General features: G+C 41.5%; 1 protein-coding gene across 1 annotated transcript; it reads left to right on the forward strand.

Moving 5' to 3' along the window:
- The first annotated feature begins 64 nt into the window (after nt 1-64).
- On the forward strand, nt 65-23562 carry Minpp1 (multiple inositol-polyphosphate phosphatase 1). The gene is made up of 5 exons (XM_060388388.1): nt 65-747; nt 3924-4126; nt 5568-5665; nt 10024-10157; nt 22168-23562. Exons 1-5 carry the CDS (start codon nt 140-142, stop codon nt 22562-22564), a joined length of 1440 nt encoding a protein of 479 aa, XP_060244371.1. The 5' UTR covers nt 65-139; the 3' UTR covers nt 22565-23562.
- The last annotated feature ends 371 nt before the right edge of the window (nt 23563-23933 follow it).

Consider the following 23933-nt stretch of genomic DNA (forward strand, 5'->3'; position numbering starts at 1 on the left):
CGTTCGGCGGCGACCCCGCGGACCACGCTCGCCCTCCGAGGTCCCCAGCCGGAAGCACGCCCTGCTCCCGCCCCCCGCCGGCGGATCCGGAAGTGGGGGTCGGCCGCCGCGCGCCGCCCTCCGCGGGCCTCCGGGCACGATGCTTCGCGGCGCGTGCAGCCGCCCGCGCGCCTCGGTGGCACCCGCCGCGGTCCTGGCTGGGGCGCTGCTCTCGTCGTTCGCGCGCTGCTCTCTCCCGGGCCGCGGCGACCCGGTGGCCTCGGCGCTCAGCCCCTACTTCGGCACGAAGACTCGCTACGAAGATGTCAACCCCTGGGTGCTGCTCGACCCGGTGGCGCCGCGGCGGGACCCGGGGCTGCTGCCGGGGACCTGCACCCCGGTGCAGCTGGTCGCCCTCATCCGCCACGGCACCCGCTACCCCACGACCAAGCAGATCCGCAAGCTGAGGCAGATGCAGGGGCTGCTGGAGACCCGCGGGGACGGCGGGAGCCGAGTGGCCGCCGCGCTGGCCGAGCGGACGCTGTGGTACCAGGACTGGATGGACGGGCAGCTGGTGGAGAAGGGGCGGCAGGACATGCGACAGCTGGCACTGCGCCTGGCCGCCCTCTTCCCAGACCTCTTCAGCCGGGAGAACTTCGGCCGCCTGCGGCTGGTCACCAGCTCCAAGCACCGCTGTGTGGACAGCAGCGCCGCCTTCCTCGAAGCGCTGTGGCAGCGCTACCACCCCGGAGTGCCGCCGCCGGACGTCTCAGGTGACAGCGCGCCCCGCCTTCCCCAGACTGGGACCCCCCAACTCTGCCGCTGTTCTCGCTCCGCTTTCCCGGTCCTCCGTCGCCGGCTCACTAAGCTCTCGGGGCACAGGATGTTGTGGACTTGGCTGTCTCTGTGGTTATAGTACAAATGCTTGTGTCTACACTCATCAGATACGAATTCCTGGCATTTTCTGCCTGCAGGTGCTGTAGGGGACGCTGGAGATCCATCAGGAAGGGGGAAAGAAAAAAAGATCCTTCCAGTTTTACGTTCCCATTCTCAAATCGCGTTATCTCTTGGAGCTCCAGCCTAGCCTTCTTTCTCTTCCTGGCAACTAGTTTAACAATTGGGCCCACTCTTTAAAATAATAATATAGAACTTTCTTCCTCCCGCGTTGCTTATGAGAGTTGGGCTGGTTTTTTTTTTTTTGTTTGTTTGTTTGTTTGTTTGTTTGTTTTAAATATATCATCGTCTTTTCAGCTGTTTCGAAATTTACATGCTTTTTAAGGGAGCGGCTCATCAAACTCTCTCTATGCCCTACTTATGGTTAGGGTGGCCTAAGGGTACCCTGTTTTGTTCTTTATTTACTGTAGAGTTTTCCTCATTGTAGCTGTGGTTCGAGGTCACAAGTATCACTTACTTATACTTACTTATTCCCTCATCATACTGTTTCAGAATTCGGGTGCTCAAGTAGTGAAATCCTCATTTCACAGGTGAAGAAGCCAAGGGTGCCTCCTTCACCGTCCTTACATAGTTTGTGAACTAGTCAGGCCCAAGTATCCAGATGTGTGACTTTTCGAGAGTGGTGCCGTTTTTCCTTCAAAAAATTACAGCTATCACAGCAAACATTAATGCTTCTTGTATGCCACACATTCCTCACGTTTATCTTGTTGAATACACTGCTTTATGAAGTGGCTAATTTGTGTCCCTCTGGCAATCTCATGGATGAAGAAATGAAATAACAATAACAAATAATTTGACGATTTTCATACAGCTAGATGTGGATCTAGGAAATCTTAGTAAGAGCTTCCTCTCAACCATTACACCATATATCTTCTGCGTGTGACCCCTTTTTACATACCTGATGAAAATGGCATGTAACATTTTTGTATCAAGTGATGAACAAGTGTTAGCAGCTGCTATTAGATTTCAGGTAAGAGGACTGAAATGAGGGACATCATTAGGCTTCAGAGACTCAAAAACTAGTACTCCATCTGTCACTTCTATAATATTTAAAATCCTCTTCTAGAGATTACCCATTGTCATGTGTCACTGCTTTGTGAGTGACTCAGCTGGCTCATTTAGTGGTGTTTTGTTTTGTTTTTAGTTGGTTGGTTTTGTTTTCTGTTTTTCAAGACAAGGTTTTTCTGTGTGACAGATCCCTGGCTGTCCTGGACTCCTGGCCTTGAACTCACAGAGATCTGCCTGTCTCTGCCTTCCCAGTGCTTCAATTAAAGGCAATTAGTTTGAGTGAAAAATCCTCCTGAATCCATTAAAATTAACTTGAGTGTCAAAACTAGAATATTTAAAATAGCACAACAGGGTTAATGAGATGGCTCAGCAGGCAAAAGGGCTTTGCAGCCAAGCCTGGGAACCTGAATTGGATCTCTGGGTGTATGTAGTGAAAGGGAGAGATGAGTCCTGCTAGTTGCACTCTAAAATCGATACCAGTAATTTTTTTTTTTTTTAAAAAGCACAGTGTTTACTGTGTAAATAAGTATTGGACCTCTTAGGATAAATGAATTACAGGCTTCAGATTGCATTGTGAAGGTTGGCATTGCCTCAAGAGTACAAAGCCAGGGATGAAAATAATTCAGGGTAAATATAACCCCCATTGCTTCAGTCTCAGAGATTAAACTCATGCCTAGCCACTCTCTTGTCATTTCTAGATGGTAGTTTTATCTGGGCTTTTGAGAAAGGCCAAAGAATCAGATTTTAGTTTTTTATGGAAACAGAACAATATAATTTGATAAACAAATGCAAAGTTGTTCTTTGGGGCCATGTAGGAAGATGACAGAATTCTCTTATTCAGAATGTTTCTATAAGAACTATAATCCAGTTGGCAATCAGAATCGACAGAATTACATTTGAGGGAATATATTTATGTATATATTTATATTTATTCACATATATCTAACATAAAGTGATCTAACCTGTTTTTTCATGTTCCTACACAGGAACAATAGTGTTCTTTTCCTATTGGAAAAATGAAGGTGGAAATGTTTTGAATATAACTAGAAAAAGGCCCCCCGCAGTGGAAGCATGATTATGAATGCTTTTTCAATAAACATTTGTTGGCAAGTTGTGGAAATAATGTAACTTAGTAAGTGCTAGACAGGAAGCTATCCAAGAGCTTCAGGAAGAAGACCAGGGGTGCCTGGCTTCTGAAGTGAAACAGCAGACCTGAAACATTAATGTTGCTTTGCTGTTTTCAGTAGTTTCTGTCAAAAGAGAGTATTTTGTAAAGTAATACAGCTTGGAAAAGTTAGTTGAGAAAATGAGCCACTCCACTTGGAGTTTTGCTTAGCGTAGAGAAGCAGATTTCTCCACCCGAAATCTGGGAACTGCTGGTTTTTAGTTTGCTTTCTAAGGTTACCTGTGCTGGAGGGAAACAATATTTAGTAACAGTTTTGCCCTTCCCTGGTTACTCTTGTTTTCAGAAGACATTTATAATTTCCTTGTATAACGTTGGTTTAACTCGTTTATTTTCAGTCAACATGTTTTAAACTTTTCTAGCATATCTGTTCATGTATTATAATTGTTATAAATGAGGACACTGTGCTGGGGGTGTAGTCTAGTGGCTAGAGAGCTGGCCTATCGTATGAAGTCCCTGAGTTTGATCCCCAATTTCTCAAATAAATAAATAAATCACAAATTGTAAAACAACATTCTCTTTGGGGCTAGAGAGATGGTTAAGAGAGAGAACCCAAGTTCAAGTCCCCCATCTGGCAGCTCACACCTGTCTAAACCCAGGGTCTGACTTCCTCTTCTGGCCCCCACTGGCACCTGCACCATTCTCTTGATCGATGTTTTGGTGTGTTTTTTTTTTCCCTCCCCCAAAGATAGCTTAATAGTTTGTAAAATGTTCCCTTTTCACACTTAAAATATTCAGTGATTTGAAATTGTCACCTATGCCAATGATTTACCTATGTATGCTTTTTTTTTTTTCCCACCTCAGATATGGAGTGTGACCCTCCAAGAATTAATGATAAACTAATGAGGTTCTTTGATCATTGTGAGAAGTTTTTAACTGATGTGGAAAGAAATGCTACAGCTCTTTATCATGTGGAAGCCTTCAAAACTGGACCTGAAATGCAGAAGATTTTAAAGAAAGTTGCAGCTACTTTGCAAGTACCAGTAAACAAGTTAAATGCAGGTAATAATGTCGTTGTATTCCACTTAAATTCTGGTCTAAACAGTTTGGAAGTGTTAAATGTTAAACAACAACAACAACAACAACAAAAATCCCACAAAAAACAACAGTTACTTTTCTTAAAGATCCATAATTAAATTCATATTAAAGTCATATAAATCCTTTAGTTTGGGGCAACTTTAGGAATGCATGCTAATGTGTTAGAATGGTAGGGTTTAGAAAATGAAAAGTAAAGTGTGCTTGCAGCTTTTTAAAAAAAAATTATTTATTCACTTTACATCCTGATCATAGCTCCCTCCCTCCTCTCCTTCCATCCCACCCTCCCTTCCCTCTTCCCCCATCCCCTTTACTCCTACTCCTCTGAAAAGGGGAGCCCTCCACCCCTACCATCCCACCTCAGCACATCAAGCCACGTCAGGACTGAGCTCATCCTCTTCCCCTGTTGTCTGGTGAGGTAGCCCGGCCAGGAGCCAGTGATCATAAAGCAGGCAATTGAGTCCATGTCGGAGACAGACTCCCCAATCCCCTTACTAGGGCACCCACATGAGCTGCCCATCAGCTACATCTGTGTAGGCGGCATAGGTTCAGACCATGCGTGGTCCTTGGTTGGTGCTTCAGTCTCAGCAAGCCCCTCTGGGCCCTGGTTAGTTGGCTCTGTTGGTCTTCTTGTGAAGCTCCTGTCCCTTCCAGGTCCTTCTATCCTTCCCCCCACCTTTTCCACAAGACTCCCTGTGCTTCGTCCAAGGTTCAGCTGTTGAGTCAGCATCTGCTTTGATCCATTGCTTGGTGGAGCCTCTGAGAGGACAGCTGTGCTAGGCTCCTGTCCTCCAGTATAGCAGAGCATTTTTAATAGTCTCAGGGCTTGGCACTCTCCCATGGGCCAGATATTGGTTGGCCATTCCCTCAATCTCTACTCTGTCTTTATCCCTGCTCCTTCATTCTGTTCTTCCTTCTCCGTCTTCTGTGGTCCTCTCTCTCATTTTGTGTGTCTCTAGTTAAGTACTTAACAGTTACAATATGAACTGTTGTGTGGTTTTAAAATGTGATAGTAAGTATACTTTGTCATTACTAATATTCAAGTTGAGGGCTAAAACACTTAAGACTTTTGCTCCTCTTTCCCACCTCTCTAAAGTTATAATATTGAGTTCTGTTTAAAAAGTCATTGGGTTAACGTTTTGTTGGGTTTGCACTTAGCAAACAACTAATTTTACACACTAAGAAATGCTTCCTAGTCTCGTTGGACTGAAATGTCTCCCTCATGGTTTCTTCTAGTGGTGCGGTCACCCATCTGCATTGTACAGGTCAAGCCTTGATAGTCTCTTCTCCAGAAATACCCAGTGTTTTCAGCTGGGTGTGTAACTGAGCACATAGCATTCTGTGGGATATATCCTTTAAGAAGTACAGACACTAATAACCCACAAATTTTACCTATTTTCTCCTGCAGACTTACTTCAGGTAGCCTTCTTCACCTGTTCCTTTGACTTGGCGATTAAGGGCATGCATTCTCCCTGGTGTGATGTGTTTGACATAGAAGATGCAAAGGTAAGTGTTTCCTTTGTACTTCCTCATGGTTTTGGTCATTATTTGAATTTTTTGTTGTTGTTACTTAAGGCAGCTTTCTAGCATATAAATAGGATTAGGGGATACAAACTGCCCAGCACTGACTCCTAATTCTTCTGAGTAAGGACAGATAAATGCTTAAGTGGGTGAATAATTTGGATGTGTAGAACTCACATTAACTTTTTTTTTTTTTTTGACAATTTGATTTCTAGGTGGTGCCTTCCTCCCCTCCCACTTAAAAACTGACTGCTGGGAGAGGTGGCAGGGCTAAGATAAGGCTGAGTTATGCTCAGAGCCGGTTTACCCCTAGTAGTTCTCAGGAGAAATGGAGTTCTGGTGTTTGCCTAAGATGCTGCCTGGCTCCATCTGGCAGTGGTACTGATTCATCGCAGTTTCTGACTACTTCCTGTCCCGGGTTTTCATGTGACTTTGAGGGAATATAGAAAGACCTAAATTTTGCTTGATTCTTGAGTTCTGGGATCCAGAAAGGGTGGAGTAGGGATGTGTTTTGGATTTTCCGGGATTGATCTTAGTTAGCCTCATGCGCATATAAAACATAAGTGCTTCATAGGGACTTCAATTCTAAGGAACTATTCTCCTTCCCAACAGAGCAGGATTTCAAGCACATGAAGGTGCTTTGTTTTGTTTTGTGGGGACTTAGGTGACTAGCAGCAGGTCAGAGGTCATGCCGTGGTTCTTGTAGCAGTGAAGGAGGAGCTCACGGGAAAGTTGAGAGGAGTGAAGGAGGCCCAGTGAATGGCCACTGTTGAATGGCCACTGTAGGGTTGAGCGCCAGAGTACACACGTTTTGCTTGTTCCTTCCCTTTGCGCTCTGAGTCATGGCTGGATGGCCTGCCTTTTCTCATCCCCCAGTAACCTTCTGTGGTGGGCTCCAAACTCACCACTCAGAAGTCTCAGCTTTCCTGCCTTTAGTATGCCCTACTTTGGAGGAACATAGGACTTGTCTTCTGAACTTTTTATTTCATTTGCAGGAGGTCTATGCCACCTTCCCAGTCCCCTGTTTCATGTTTTAGTTTTTAATAGCTACAAAATAATGGGCTTGACCGTGATATCTGTGTACATATATGTCATATGATAACTTTGCTCTCCCCCTCCTTCCACCCTTCTCTGTTCTTCCTCCCCACGTTTCTCTGACCATGCAAGCTAGTTTTCTGTTTTCTATATATGAAAGAATGCATGGGGTATTTGTCTTTCTTCTCCTTTACCCACTTTTGTTCCTCTACCTCTACTTCCTTTAGATTTCTTTCTTCTCCCTCATTCCCCCTGTAGCTGGACACCTTTAAAATGAAAGCGCACCCATTAATGATTTCACCCCTATATATACAAAGGAATCTCTGGTCACCGTTCACATATGTCAGACATTTCCCTCTCACTCACACTGCTTGGGCCCAGGGGACGATCAGAGCTGAAGTGATTTTCAGTATTATATAAATGGTAAATTTTGACAAAAGAGAAATGTGTCATTTAGCTTGTTTGCCCAGGTTATTGTAGTTGTTGAAATGTTTAGGATGTAACTCACTTAGCGCCTATTGGCTGCCTCCTTCCTGTCCTAAGTGGCTTTGTCCATGTGGTCCCTTACAAAGACTGACCCTTTAAGTGCACACCACTTTCCTTGAGGTGATCATGACCTGCCTTTGCCATCTGCTCATCACCCAGTGTGCTTCGTTTGCCCTTCCGTGTTCACTTCCTCTTCCTTCAAATATTTAACTCTTGCTTTCTGTACATTCTTTTCCCTTCTGGTAGGTAATTTGATGCACGGCAAAAACCTTCCACCACATCTGTTAAATGCTAAGTGCCTCAGGATGTTCCTGGAACTTTATGTTAAAGACTTATCTTTTTCTTTTTAAAATGGCCTGTCTCTTTATTGCTTGTGAGTCCTCCCTCTTGTTCTGAAAAATTTCAAGCTGATAGAAGCTTTAAGAATGACACAATAAACATGCACCCAGACAAGCTCATTCTCCTACCATAAATATATAACCACTTACCTCATGTGTTCAAATATCACAGTATATATCATAACTACCATATAGCGGTCCAACACACAGTTTTTACAGGCGTCTTTATAAAGCCCTGTATAGCTATTCTTCTTAAATTCAGAGTCTCATCAAGGATTGCTGGTCCCATTTGGTGGTGTGTCTATTTAGCCTCCTTTAGTCTAGAAAAGTACTCCAGCTTGCTATCATCTGTTATGCATTGGCATTCTGTAGGGATATGCTTTTTTCTGTACAGTGTATTGAATATGCCTGAGTCTTTGCTTATATAAATTCAGATTAAACATTTTTGACAAGAATTCTATTTGAAATCCTTCTAAGTGTATCGCATCACAAAGAATTATGTCAGTTTGTCACATCCTTGATATGTTTGATGATTTGATGAAATATTGCCTGCCAGGTTTCTGGACTGTGGGTTATAGCATTTGCTGTGTGTAATCAGTGAACTCATATAAGCAACCATGAGTTAGCAATTTGAAATACATGTTTAAATAAATTAAGGGTTTCCTTTTATATATGAAAAGGAAGTTGGTTAAATATATATTGTGGCTAGATAAATGGCCCAGTGATTAAGAGCACTTACAGTGCCTTTGGAGAACAGATTTACCCACATTGTTGCCCACAGCCTTTTTAAACTCCAGGTGTATGGAGTCTGATGCCTTCTTCTGGCCTCCAAAGGCTCTTGCCTGTATGTGGTGCACAAAAAGTAATTTAAGCACACACATACACGTTTTTCTTAATTAAAAAAACAACAGTATCTTTTAAGTATTTTTTCCTTCTTCAATGATTTGATTAAAAAGAATTTTATCTATTACCACTTAAAACTTACACTTTGTAGTAGATTTACGTAATGAAGTATTTACAGATGAAATAAAGTGATATCATAAATTTACTTGAGAATAATCTATTGGTAACTAGAGTGTAGTTGAAACAGGATTGACTAAATGATCATTGCTGAAGTTGGATGATGGATACACAGGAGATTGTTTTACTACTGTTGCATTTTATTTTATGTTTGAAAATTAAAAATAATGTTTTGGTGAGATGGTTCAGCTAGTAAAGGTGCTTGCTTGCTGTTCACCCTGTTGCCCTGAGTTGATTTCTTGGAGTGTGTGTGATAGAATGAGAGCCACTCCTGCAAGCTCTCCTCTGAACCCCACCCTTGGCATGTACCTGCCCTACAGAGACATGTGCTTCTGTATGTGCCTGTGTGTGTGGTGCGCGTATACACACACACACACACGAAATGTATAACATTTTAAATGATGAGACATTTACAAAATTCTGAGAACTGGGGATTTTCAGTTATCCAGGACTTTGTGGAATGCTGGACCGCGTCTTCTGCTATTTATCAAACAATTGTTTTAGTGGCTGTTTTATATCAGGTATTTGCTTAGAACTGAAAATACTGATGCAACATAAGTACAAGGAATAAAAGATGCTTTCATTATGTTTTAATAATGTGCTCTTCAGTGGAGGTACCGTAGTTAAGGTATATAAGTCACCTGGAAGGCAGCTCAGTGGGAGCCAGGCGGGTCTTTACAGAGATGGTGCAGAGCCAGCTGCCCTCTGTCCTGTTGCCTGTTCTACAGCTCTGTATTTTGTATATAAGATTTTCCTATAAAAGTCATTCCCATTATCCAGATCTTTCATCTGGTAAACCTGACCCTTGCCATTTAAAACCTCAACATCTCTTTAGAACTTTGACTCTAGCTGTTTGTTTACACAGATTTTCCCAAATCAGTTAGGTAAGTTATACTTGGCTGTAAAACTCTGTTGTGCCTGCACTTTTAAGGTTTTTTTTTTTTGTATGACTTAAGTGTGCACAGGGTGATTTTTTTGTAATGATCATTTGCCATTGTTTTGATTTCTAGTGCTATTGTTTTATTTCTAAGTATATTTAATATATGTTTACCTAGTTCCTTGAGTGTTGAGATCTGTACATTGTGTTTTCTTTATCCGTTTTGCTAACTTTGCTGTGTTTTCTTTGGGGTCCAGCACACTGCCCTATCTCTGCCCCAAACATTGACTACTAGCACCAAGTTTCTCTAGGAGCTATCACATTGTCTGTGAATATAAGTCAGAAGAAAGGAGCCAGAGCCAAAGGCCTTCATTTCCCTTTAGCCCTAACTTGACATTTTGGTGCCACAGATGTGGCTGAACGCTGGACCTTGGAGTCTTTAGATGCCTGGGCCAGCAGCTGTAGGTGATGCTGCTGCTTACTCTGTAATGAAAGTAGTGTAACCTTTCTGAGAATTACTGTTAATCAGGAATCTGTTACATTTCTGGAATGGTATTAGAAATTACTTTTGGAATGTTTTTGTTTAGGTACTGGAATACTTAAACGATCTGAAACAGTATTGGAAACGAAGTTATGGCTATACCATTAACAGTCGGTCCAGCTGCAGCCTGTTTCAGGATATCTTCCTACACCTGGACAAAGCAGTTGAGCAGAAGCAAAGGTAAAAGCATGCAAGACATTTGGAGCTTGCCGTTCATAAGCTTCTGAAAAATGTCGTACAATGCGTGAATTTTTAAAAATTATTTTCAAAAAACGTTGATATGGTGATTGATACTGGCTAATCAATACATCAGTTTTGTTGAGAGCATACTGTGGATTGTCTTGAGGCCTGTTTTCTCACTCAACATTACATTTCTAGCAGTCGTTTTATAATTGCATGTGCACTTCAGTGAGCATGTAGCAGTGTTCATCATCTCCACTTCTCAGTGGTGCTTGAGTTCTATCTAGTTGCTGTTATGAAATGGCTTCTTATATAAATATGCAAAACGTTTTTATTTTAAAAGATAATTTCTCATTTGAGGAAAAGAAGCTTTTGTTAACATTCCTACATTAAAAATTATTTTTACAAGCCAGGTGTGGTGGCACACAACTGTAATCGCAGCACTCTGGGAGGCAGAGAAAGGTGGATCTCTTTTTTATTTTTATTTTTTTACAGTATGGTTTTGAAGGTATAGTCATTGGTAGAGTGCATGCCAGGTATGAGGTCTCCAAGCAAAGAAAAATGAAAGCTTCGTGGTAGAAATATTTGACAGATACATATTTATAGATATTGACCAAAAGGGGGCAGCAAAAACTGGAGATGATCTGTGTCACTAAATAAAGCACTAAGTTTTGTTCCCACAAATGTATTTTACTTAGGGACACAGCACTAATTTGTAAATTGTTCTTGGGTTTGACAGGAGTTAAGGGGGGAAATCTAATAAAACAAAACCTCCAATTAGATTAACTATTTGTTTTCTGCTACCAGAAACACACACATATATAAACATAGCTATTTATATATGTGTTTGTCTATTTATTGTGTGGATGTCAAGGGACAACTTGTAGGAGTTGATTTTCTCTTCCACCATATGGGTTCCAGCTATGAAACTTGGGTCATGAGGTTTGGCGGCACATGCTCTTAGCAGCTGAGCCATCTTCTGGTCCAGCCAGAAGCTTCTGGGGAGATTTCAAGTAAAGATAACTCACACAGGAGTTAACTTTTTCCTGTTTGATTTTCTGAATGACTTCCAGCTCTTATACTTTACGAGATAATAGACCTTTCCTGTTTGATCATTGTTCACTGGCTCAGTGTTGAGTCTAAGGGATTATAAATTTATAATTGTGTCAGGATCCCCTTACAAAACTTTGGAAGGCTTGTTGTTATAATTTAATTCTAGTTTGAAGCTTGCAATAAAAATTATCAGTTGTGTTTTATAATAAATGAGAATTTCTGTATACTGAAAATTGAGGACAGTACGAGGAGTGATGTTCCAAATAAGCCCCAGAACTATAAGATCCAATTATTAGTTGAGTAGAATTGTTTGGTTTCCTTCCTCCCTTCGTCCTCCCTCCCTCCTTCACTCCTTCCTTCCTTTGACAAGTCTCTCTGTTATGTAGCTGTGGCTGTCCTGGAACTCACTATGTACACCAGGCTGGCCTTGAACTCATAGTTCCTGCCTCCCAAAGCTCTGGGTTTAAAATTGTGTACCACCACAACCTGGCTGAGGTTGAGTGGAATTTTTATCAAAATCCCACAAGTTCTTTGTAGAAATTGACAAATTAGTTGTAAGCTTACACAGGAATTTAAAAGATGTATAGAAATGAAATTAATTTTGAAAAAGAACAAAAGGATTTGCCATGCTTCTGTCAGAACTTGTAGAAAGCCTGGTGTGCACCTGGAATCCTAACACTTTGGAGTCTGAGGCAAAGTAATGAGTGTGAAGGATATCCTGGGTCACATAACAAACCTGTGTCAAAACCAAGCAGGTGCCTTAGACATAATATAGTCATAATTGCATAGATAAAGGAATCTAGTTACATCATGAAATAAACCCTTCTATAGTAGACCATCTGTATCCATGGGTTTCCTTTGGTATTTAGTTAACTATGGGTCTAAATTCACAGGATCCTGAATATATAGACTCTTTTATGTGCATTATTTGCTGAATAATGCTGAATAGTAACCTTTACATAGCTATTATAAATAATGTGGTGATAATGGAAAATGTATGGCAGGATAGATGTCAGTCACATGTAAATACTACGTCATTTTATGTGTGAGTTTCTCTGGGGGAGTCCTAGAAACAATTCTCCATGAATATTGGAGAACAACTATGTATGTTAAATTGATTTTCAATAAAAGATGCCAAGGCAATATGATGGAAAAGGGATATCATTTTAAACAGACAATGCTGGGACACTTGGATATCCATGCTAAAAAAAGAGATACTTAGACTTTGCACACCACAAATAGGAAGGAGTTAAAGATTGTAATGTACAATTTAAAACCGTAAACCTTCTGAAAGAGAAAATAATAGCAATGACCTAGTTATGAAAGATTAAACTCATTCATAACCTTGGGTTGAGTGAGGCTTTCCTAAATATAACCCAAAAAGCAATCCATTAAGAAAAGTTTATAAAATAGATTTACTAAATTTTAAACTATTCTTTTCAAAGGGTACCATTCGGGAAAGATAAAATATTTTCAAAATGTATATGTATATAGGAATTTGAATCCAGAGCATACAGAGAATTGCATCTTACTTAATAAGAGAATGAACCTTTTTTAAAGGCTTAGAAGGGAGGTTGCAGGGTTAGTGGTGGCATCTGTACTTAATAAGTGTAAGCACCTGGTTTGATACCCGTTATCTCTCCTCCCAAATTAAAAAAAAAAGGGCAAAAGATTTGCACAGTCTTCTTTAAAGAAGATACATGGATGGCATATGAAAAAAGGTTTGCCATTCATCACCATTTTCAGAGCCTCAGTAAAATACCACTAATGTACCTCTTAAACTGAGGGAAAGGAAAGGACCTACCTCATTCATGACTGGTAGAAATGTAAAATTCATGGCCTCTTTGGAGAACCTTGGAAGTTACTGACATTGAACGTCCATGTGACTGAGCGACTCCATCCATTGTGTCTACTCGGTACCGATGAGTGTCTTTTGATGGTTTCTTATGCTTTGGGTATTTCAGATTTTGTAATTAATAGGGTTGTTTTTAAGTTGTGTAATTCTTCCTCTTAACGTTAGGTGGCAACCTTTTCCATTGTGCCACAACACCCCTGTACAGAAACACAGTAAATCTATCCTGTTTTTGTCAATTTGCTCATTTAAAACAGGGGCAACTTGGTCTCTTAAAGTAAAGTCAGGGCTGAGGGATGTAACTCTGGGGCTGTGATCTTTATAGTGCTAGATATTGAAAGATGATGGGCTAAATAATGGGAGAGTAAACAGCATGGCTAGTCCCTAAGTTCAGGCTCATATGTCTATTTTCGATAGACAAGTTTCATTGTTATCCTGTGTGGTTCTAAGACATTTTCAGTGTACTGCTCTATCTTCAGTAACTTGTGTATGATGTAGTAAGAGGTACAGATAGTGGCTTATCTACAATGCTGCCTTTTCTTCTGTAGTGTTTACTTTAGTGCCACATTAGTCTCCCGGGCATCCAAGCCACAAGACCTCATGCCGTTCTGGACTCCATCTCCTTCACTTTCTGTATCCAGTCAATGCCGTGTGGGTTTGTTAAAATCACATTTAGTTATTTCTTTACTTATGCATGTTTGTGTGTTTGCACACGAACATGTTTCACAGCATGTGTGTGGAATTCAGAGGATAACTTGAGGGAGTCACTTCTTTCCTACAACATAGATTCCAGGGGTCAAACTCAGGTTGTGAGACTCAGACATTTGAGCCATCTCTTCAGTTTTAACTTTCTAATTTACATTTTTATACTCTTTATATTTTCTTTATCCTCATTGCAACCACCTCACTTTAAGCCAATACTTCTTTTCTTAAAATATATTTAATTAGTTGGTATGTCTTATGTGTGTAATAGGTGTATGAGTACATGCCTGTGAGCATACACAGATATACGTGGAGGTCAGACACCACTGTTGAGTGTCTTCCTCCAGTGTTCTCCATCCTGCCTTCACTCAACCATTTCACAGGTTACTAGAGGGGTTTGTCCAAAGAGCTCCAGGGTCCCTTTTGCATCTGCGCCGCTGCTCTGGAGTTTCAGTGCATGCCACCATTCACAGCTTCTTCCGTGGGTGCTGGGGAGCTCAGCAGCATTCGCTGGCTGATGCGTCTCCTCAGCTCTCACCTAGGCCTTAGATAGTACCTTCAAGGCTTCCCCCAAGATTGGTCTTATTAGCTTTATATCAATATAGTCTTCTTCCCAAGAGACGGTTCTGATCATGTGACTTTGGATAGATAGCATTTGCTTAATCTGCATAATATTTTAACTATTTATTATATTTGAACAATAATATTCTTGTATGTATTTTTAAACTCTCTTTATGCAGTTTTTATACTATCAATTATGTCATAGTTATTCTTGCCATATTTGGAGAGAATACTTTGCTTTGATCCTGTAGTTACTATCTTAGAAGTTCCATAAACTTTAAATAACTTGCTCAGTAGAATTGGCTGGCCTATCAAGAAACATATTCTCTTCATATAATAATTCTAGCAAAATCTGAATAAATGTATGAGAACCTCTGGGAGGAATGCTGCTACCAATTAAGGTAGTGGTCCTCAACCTTCCTAATGCTGCTACCGTTTAATACAGTTCTTTGTGTTGTGGTGAACCCAACCATAAAATTATTTTCATTGCTACTTCATAGCTGTAATTTTGCTGCTGTTATGAATCATAATGTAAATATCTGTTTTCTGATGATCTGTGAAAGGGTCATTCGACCCCAAAGAGGTCATGACACACAGGTTGAAGACCTCTGAACTAAGGCATAGTAAAGGGTTTCATAAGGAAAGACTCAGTTCATTTCAGTTTAGCAAGTCCTTGTGGCAAAGCGGTGAACTGGGCATGACGTTAGACCTGGGAGTGGTAACAATGTGAGGAAGAAAGTTCTGAATATTCACACGCTAGTAAAGTTAATTCCCAAAGTGATTGAGACAAAACTCTATAGATGATTAGAAAGTGAATAACTGCAAGGTCAGAGTAACTAAAAAGACTAACTGGCTTTAAATAGAGAGAGGGTAGTATGGTAGGATTTCTGTTGACTTTAGAACAATGTTAAAATTCTTGTTCAGTGTTGCCCAACTAAGTTAAATCATTGTAGATCTGGAAGAAATTGAATAAAACAATGCATTCGATGAAAATATAATGAATTTGTACACATTTATCTTTTACCACTGTTTCATAAACAGGTGCTTACCAAATACGTCACTTTTTGGTTTGATGGTTTAACTTAGATAATATGGGAAAATAAATCCTAATAGATAGAGGGTGTGTTTTTTTAGGCCAGAGCAAAACAATTGTACTCAACCCGTGTTCTAGATGTTAATTTAAAATGTTCACTGTTTCTTTTTAAATTATTTGTATTGATGTAACAGTCAGGTATCCTTCTCCTCAGAATGCTGTGGAGTACAATCCACCTCCCCGCTCTTCCCCCAACCACAGTCTATCTAGTAAGTGCAGATAAGTCCTCACCTTATTTTTGAGTACTAGTGGTATTCATTTGTCAGGTAATAGAGATTATGCTAAGATAAATACTTCAAACTCTTGTCTCCAGGAACCCACATCCCAGATGGGAGGCAGTCATATAAGAGCATATGTCATGCGGGTAGAAACAAAAGTGCGCAGGTCACTTGAAATCTTTATGGGAAGACATATCTTTATGGGTGATCAAAGACCAAAGAGGCATTTTTTACTAACCTTAAACGTGTCAGCCTCAGCGGGTCATGGTGGCATATGCCTTTAAACCCAGCACCCAGGGAGCCAGAGACAGGTGGATCTCTGTGAGTTTGAGGCCAGCCTGGTGTACAAAGCTTTATCCCTGTTCTTCTATCTTGTGAGCTTAATTTCTACATATTTTTGCTGAAGAAAAACCATGTTTGTGTCATTTTAGTGCTAGGCTTATACTGTCAAATGCATACTTCTCCAGAGACTGCAATCAAATGTAGAAAAAGACTTGTGAATGTAATTTATTTTTGATAATTTTCTTCTCAAAGTTTCTCAAAGCTCTGGCAGTTCCACCCACTTCTTTGTGCTCTTATGTAAGTGTACAAATTGTGAAATTTGTCCAAAGCTCCATCTGCTATTCCCAGATCATGTTTGAAAACTTAGTTTGTGTAACACCAGTTGCGTGTGAAACATAAATTAAGAGCTTAGAAAGATCTAGCTGAATACATTTGAGGGGAAACGTGTAATTTTTTTTCATACTGGGCATTTTGAATTACTTAAGACATTTTACCTACTTTGAATGTGTACATCTTCTCATTTCTTGATGTAATTTTATACTTCAGATTAAATTTTGTTTTGGGTTGAAGACTTAATGAAATCTCATTTTATAAGTGAAACAAGGGTGTAATTTGCAGAACTGCATTCTTCCTGGGTAACAAGGTAATTCACTTGACTACACGGGACTTCTTAGTTCTCGGATATGATTTACTAGGTTTGCTCAGGAGCTGGGGAGATGGCTCAGTTCGTGAAATGTTTGCTGTGCGTGAGGATCTGAATTTGAATCCCCAGCACCCATGTGAAAACAGGACATGACTGCACACTTCTATAACCCACACTGGGAGGCAGAGGAAGGTAGATTCCCAGAGTTCACTGGCAGCCGTGAGTTAACAGTTCACTGTTCACCTGTTGGAGATGCAGTGAGAGATCCCATGTCAAGGATAAGATAGAGCATGAGACTGGGCCTGTAGCTGAGGAGCATCAGCCAGTGGCTGCTGAGAGAGGGGAGCCATTCTTCTTCAGTGCTGTAGCCATTGGAAGTTGCTTATGCCCTTAATCCCATGCCCATGCTCATGTAAGCAACCATAATTAAAGTTCGTACAGGTACATGATCTGTCTTCAGCATTTTCATTCCATTATCCTGTCTGTCCCTTCTGCCTCCCACTGAACCCCTTCTTCACACCAACACGCCCCTCTTATGTTGTGTGTGTGTGTGTGTGTGTGTGAGAGAGAGAGAGAGAGAGAGAGAGAGAGAGAGAGACATGGACAGAGAGACAGAGACAAACAGACATCTTTCCTCATTCAAAAACAGGCACATATACTCCCACTTGCGTTGTCAATATTTGGGCTTGATCATAGACTAGATAAAGTGTGGAATACTGAGTCTGAGAAGGTTGTCTCATGCTATTCTTGGGATACACTCGAGGTAGAAACTGAGCATTTGGTACTAATGGAATGCTTGGGCCTGTATGAACTGGAGCAAACCAATTCCCAGGAGGTGGCTTAGAACTTGGTGGAGTTCTCTGCGGTTTAGTCTCAGCTTTAGGGCTTGGAGCAGTGGCATCATGTTCCTAGAAATAAACCTTAGTCGCTTCCTTATGGAGTTACTGATTTCCCCTTTCTGTCCGCTTCCTGATTGGCCATGACGTGAACAGCTCTCCTCAGCCATGTTCATCCTAGTGCCACCATGTTCTGTCCAGTTGCCCTGTCGGGCGAGTGAACATGATTAAACCCTCTGAAACATTAGCCAAAATAACATTTTAAAAGCTAGAGACTTTATAAAAACTTAGGGAATACTTTTAATGGCTTCTGATAAAGATTAGATCTTGGATATTTGGCTTGAGGTGTTTGGAATGGTGATGAAAATGATAACGTAAGCAGATCAAAAACCTTTTGTGGGGAGGCCATAGCCCTCCGAGACACGATTGGCAGTTTAAGCAACCATAGTAAAACTGAGTGGGTCATGAAAACAGGAAGAGAAATTGTTGGGAAGAGTTCAGAGGGAGGAGGAAGGAGGAGTGAAAATGACCAACCACAGTGTGTACACATGGAAGAGTCTTTTGTATATGCACAAACACAAACCCCAAAACTCACGGAGCCTTCCATAATTGAGCCTCCCCCCACCTAACTCTCTCTCTCTCTCTCTCTCACAAACACACACACACACACCCATTTTTGCTGTTCAGGTGTAATTTAGAAGAGAAAAATAATACTGTTTTCCATTGAATGCTTATATTATTTAAATCTATCCCCCGAAACAGAAATTTGAGTAAGTCTTATAAGGGCAGGTAAGTATGCGTGCGAACAGCTGTTTGAGGGTTATACTAGCCCTTTGGGAGGAGGCGTTTCCATAGAAGTCTATTTTACCAAGAGTTTCAAACATCGAAGTAGAACTCAGTTTATATACTGCCCCATCATCTTGTTTAGAAGAGGAAAAAAGTATTCTGGCATTCTTATTTGTAAATGGACCCTTGATTTTTGAACTTGGTGATTTTAAAATAACTAAAAAATTACTGTGTAAGTTGATTTGAGTTTTACATCTCAAAATTGATTTAGATGCTCTTATGCTTTCTTGGGAGCCACAAAGAGTCGAGATTGTTTTATCTGTATTTATTTATTTATTTTACTTAACTCTCCAACGATAGCTAAGTTGAATTCGGGCTATGTGAAACAAAATAATGAAGAGAAGCATATGTTTGAGACAGAAGCAATTTATGTTCTGAGCTATTATTAACGGAAGCACTGTGTTCAGCATAGTCTGTCATGGAGGAGGACTCCCAGCAACCCCAGCAACCAAGCGGCTCATGTGGAAAGAGCTGGACTCAGCTAGACGGCATAGGGAACTCCCCCCATCATAAAATTTAATGTTCTTCCAGTTACAGCTTAATTGAAAGTAGGCTAAGTTCATGTTATTACCCTTAGAACCTCAACCTAGCCATCTACTGAACCCTGTGTTGTATTTGAAATGAAAGAATCAAGAATAAGGGGGGGTGTGTGTGTGCTTGTGTTCATATGTGTGGTGGTGGTGGTGGTGGTCAGACATGGATGGTGTGCCTACCTGTATTCCCAGCACTAGGGAAGTTGCGGTACCAGCTTGGGCTAAATGGTGAATTTCAGGAGACAGTGGTCTATGTGGTGAGACCCATTCTCTAAAGCCAAAGCAAGGAGAGGTCTGGAAGGATAGGGCAGTGGTAGGACGCTTACCTCGTGCATCCAAAGCCCGGGGTTTAACCCTGGCACCACAAGGAGAAACAAATTCTTTTTTTTTTTCTTTACTGTATACCACTCTTGACTAAAAATCTTAGGTAGATGGTCCTTGCTTTTTATGTATCTTTGGAAGAATTTGTGCCAAGTAAGAACGTAAGCCATTGTCCTACTCCCTGATTTGACATGCACGTGCTTTTGAAATTGGCAAGTTCAGATTCCTAGCTGAGAGCCTTGAGACCAAGCACTGACACCCTGCAGTCTTCCTGAACTGGCAGGTGGAAAGCTGTTCTGCTCCCAGATGAACACTGGCTTGAACGTTAAATCAGCAATGGTTTACAAATAACGACTGTCTGAGAATACTCTATTATACAGGTGTTTGCTTTTTCTTTCTTTCCTTTGTTTGTTTGTTTGGTTTTTCGAGACAGGGTTTCTCTGTGTAGCCTTGGCTGTCCTGAACTCCCTTTGTGTCCCAGGCTGGCCTCGAACTCACAGAGATTCAAGCTGCCTCTGCCTCCTGAGTGCTGGGATTACAGGTGTGCACCACCGCTCCCAGCTACAAGTATTTTCTTATACAAGAGGAAGTTAAGATTTTTATCCAGATGATTTATGTTACTTAATCATTTGTTCTGGCTCTGATTGTGTCTCTGGAACTTGAGTCATGGGGTATACCTGCACAACATAAGTTACGTTTGGTGCTTTTTAGTATATGCTGCTCAGGGAAGTGAGTGTGCCACTCGATGTAGTGTTTGTCCTCACTGTATTTACGCACTTCTGTTTTAGAAGGAGAACCGATCTGAACGGCCACTTGGACTCTAGACTCTTAACAGCACTAATGTGTGTGACCTATGACACCTGCTGCCGCAGCTGCCCCAGCCTACGGCATGTGACTATTTGCTGTCACACGTTGGTTTGCTGCTCTGTGCCTCATGCAAATTTATTGCTGTAGTTTAGTCCAGCAGCTCTGCAGAGGAAGTGGCTTCTCTTTATGTGGCTAACTTGCTGAATATGTTGTTATGCCCTCCGCTTTCTGCTGTGGAGGCGCTACCTTCCACTGTGCTCACTTTAGCAGATGCGCAAGTTTGGGAAGGCTTTGATTGACATGAGCTTGCATGCAGAGCCAGGGTAGCAAGCCACAAATTTATTTTTAATAAGTTTCAGGTATATATTATCTGGAGGAAACTAACCTTTTAAAAAATATTTTACTTCATGGCCTGTATATGGTAGTGCATGTCTTTTTTTTTTTCCTTTTCTTTTTTAGTTAATTATTTGTTTTATTAATTACAGTTTATTCACTTTGTATCCCAACTGTAGCCCTCTCCCTCGTCATAGTCCCCTCCCAATACCATCCTCCCTCCCTCTTCTCCTCCCACGCCCCTCCCCCATTCCACTGGTAGGGTTGGTCCTCCTCCCCTTCCATCTGACTCTAGCTTGTCAGGTCTCATCAGGACGGGCTGCACTGTCTTTCTTTGTGGCTTGGTAAGGCTGCACCCCCATCAGGGGAAGGTGATCATTGCATGTCTTTCTTTAGCACTTGGGAAGGCAAGAGCAGGCAACTGTTGTGAGTTAGAGGCTCGATTGGTCTCTATAGTGAATTTCAGGCCAGCCAGAGCTACACAATGAGACCCTCTCTGTCCCTCTCTCTCTCTCTCTCTCTCAAAAAAAAGAGATTTTGTAAATCATATTTAGAGCAATAATTTTGTACAGGGTGGCTGTTCTCCTTGACCTCCCCTCAGAGGTTTAGTGAGTGTGGCTGGTTGTGCTGACAGCAGGTGGGCCTGCCACTGCACCCACAGTGCGCTCCCGCATTCTCCATGCCCGTAGCTGCTGCACTTCACACACAGGGCGGGCAGCAGTGTGTGCGTGGTGCTCTCCACACGCTGCCCGTCAGAGAGCTGCTGCTCTCTATATGAGCCAGAAATGCATCTCCTTGTCGTTATCTTACCTGCTTTTCTCCTCACCAACCACATGAGAAGAGAAGTGAGCACGGTGCTAGCACTTGGCCTATTTCTGCCACACCCAGCAAACTAGTCAAATGCATCTTTGACAAGACTGTTCCTTCTTACTTGCTGCAAATCTCAATGCGTCCATTTTTTCCAGAACCTTTTGTCTTAATAAAAGCAGCGTCACCGTGTGCCCTTTTTCTTAGTTACAAGAACATCTGCTTCAGGCTGGGTACCATGAGCTGCAGGAAGGGCTGGAAAACACACACACATGAAAAACATGAGATCATGCTCATTCCCTTATTTAACATTTCATAGACTTGGTTACAGGAGAATATATAAGCTATGAAATAGTTATTTCCTACAGGCACATTTGAATTAGCAAAATTATGTCCTCACTGCTATTCTCATTTAGTTTTTTCGACTGTTTTTGAGGAATTAGAAGCATCTTTACTTTTGGCTATAATCATAGTTATCTTTCTCCTATTGTACAGGCATATTAGCCAGAGTGCAAAGTTCTGATTTTTTGTTTGTTTTGTTTTTGTATATTGTTTTGTATATTATTTTGTCTTACTGTCTATTGCAGACTTTTACAGGAGAGTTTGTTCTTTATTAGAGGATGATGTGGTGACATTTGTAAAAAAACTAGCACTTTTCCATCCTGTTGTAGCAAACTTAATACTTGTTTATTTGTATTTTGTGTGTAGGCTTGGCTTGGCTTGCGTAGATGTCTGTATACCACATGCATACAGTGTGCATGGAGGCCGGAGGAGGGCACTGGGGCCACTGGAACTGGGGTTACAGATGGTGGTGAGCCATCCTGTGTGTACTGGGAACAGAACCCTGATCCTCTGGCCTGCCAGCCAAGCCTGACTATGGAGTTCAGTCTCCTGGACCCACATGGTGGAAGGAGAGGACCGGCTCCTCCGGCTCCTGACAGTTGTCTCTGACCACACACATGCTGTTGCACTTGTAACCCCCCTCCCAACTTACACATGAAATGTAATAAAAAAAATTAAGGGAGGGATTACATTTTAAAATGAGAAAATTAGTTGCCATAAGTGTAGGTATTATATTTTATGGCATGACTATATAAGCTTTCTCTTCAATTTCTCATTTCAGGTCTCAGCCAGTCTCTTCTCCAGTCATACTCCAGTTTGGTCATGCAGAGACCCTCCTGCCACTGCTGTCTCTCATGGGCTACTTCAAAGACAAGGAGCCTCTGACAGCGTTCAATTTTGAGGAGCAAGGCCACCGCCAGTTCCGGAGTGGTCACATCGTGCCGTATGCCGCAAACCTCATATTCGTGCTATACCACTGTGAAGACGCAAAGACCCCTAGGGAAGAGTTCCAGGTGCAGGTGCTGCTGAATGAGAAGGTGTTACCCCTGGCCTACTCACAAGAACCTGCTGCTCTGTATGAGGATCTGAAGCACCACTACAGGGACATTCTTCAGAGCTGTCAGACCAGCAAGGAGTGTGACCTACCCAAGGTGAACATCACATCCGATGAGCTCTGAGGGGCTGGGACAGCAGTCCTCAACGGTGACTGTGTTTGCAGTAGGTAACCACCCAAGACACAGCTGCAGGAGGAGCTCTGGGAGTTCCAGGCCAGCCTGTCTACATAGTGAGGTCTGGGCTAGCCAGCGCTACACAGAGAAATAAAGCTTTCAGATTGCTAGGTCCTTCTGTCTTTTCGAAGACAATAATAGTTTGTCTTAGAATCTGGACGTACGGGTAAGCATAACTCTCCCTGGAGCAGCTGTCTTCAGAACAAAAACCAACTCAAGAGAATCTCTGCCCCTGCAAGTGTTTGCAGAGCTGAAACTTTTCTAACCACCTAAGAAACTGCAGCGGTAGAACTTCAAAAGTGACCCTTCACAAATACTGGATACCAAAGCACAGTGGCAGCCACTGATCTGTAACTGACTAAGTTGGGGATATGAGTGATCATGTTGATTTCTTTCCTTCTGCTTCAGGCAGGGCTAGCATAACTGATAGCATCAGTCCTAAAGGTGGCAAAGCGGCTTCAGAAGAAAGTCTGATATAATGCCCATCTAGAGGGGAATTTGACACGGTATCAAGAATCAGGCCAAAGCAAGACTGAAAGTGTGGGATATTTTTGTTAATATTATTTATAAAAATATGTAAACACTTTGTCAATAATTTTTTTAACTTCCAAGTAGGCCTTTCAGGGTCATCTTAATCTTATCGGATTTGTTTGAGGTGAGAAATACTGGAAGGCACAACCGGGCCAGCAGATGCTCATGTTTCTTACGACTATTGGCTGGTTGTCTTTTTCATTCCATCATGGCTTCCCTTTTAGATCTTGCTGTTCCCTAAAATGCATCTTTTGGTGGTTTGAATTTTTTTTTTTTTTTAATTAAGACTATCTATTCTGGCTAATTTAATTGTAGAGATTCAAACCTGTTGCAGAGAAATTCTGAGCTCTCTCAAATACCATGAAAGTGTTTGCTACATACAATAAATAAAGTCTTGTGACTTTACTACCATGTCATTCTGCTCTCAGAAATTCAGTCAGTCATTGATAGTAAAGGATTAGAATTTCAAGTGTTTGGCTTGGCAGCTAAGGCAGTTTCCCTTGTTTATTCAAGTGAATGGACTATTTTAATGCATCTTATTCTAATTTGTATTCACTTTAAAGAGTCTACCTTTCAAAGAGAGAATTTGGTTTTGGTTGAAAAATGTATGTCTAATCTTACCAAACTGTATCAGTTAACCTAACATAATCTGTTGCATTCATTTTATAGTTTACTTTTGAGAAGAAGACTCTTACGAAAATAAATCTATAGTAGGGCTCTGCCATGCAGAAAAACCTCATCAATGGTGTGCATGAGGGCATTTTCAGCCAAATTTTCATTGGTTAAA

Source organism: Meriones unguiculatus, chromosome 1 (assembly GCF_030254825.1).
Source record: "Meriones unguiculatus strain TT.TT164.6M chromosome 1, Bangor_MerUng_6.1, whole genome shotgun sequence".
Classification (NCBI taxonomy): Eukaryota; Metazoa; Chordata; class Mammalia; order Rodentia; family Muridae; genus Meriones; species Meriones unguiculatus.

Coding starts and splice junctions, on each gene's coding strand:
- Minpp1 (XM_060388388.1), top strand. CDS start 140: ATGCTTCGCGGCGCGTGCAGCCGCCCGCGCGCCTCGGTGGCACCCGCC. Junction 4,127..5,567: donor AGTAAACAAGTTAAATGCAG/GTAATAATGTCG, acceptor TTTCTCCTGCAG/ACTTACTTCAGGTAGCCTTC. Junction 10,158..22,167: donor GCAGTTGAGCAGAAGCAAAG/GTAAAAGCATGC, acceptor TTCTCATTTCAG/GTCTCAGCCAGTCTCTTCTC.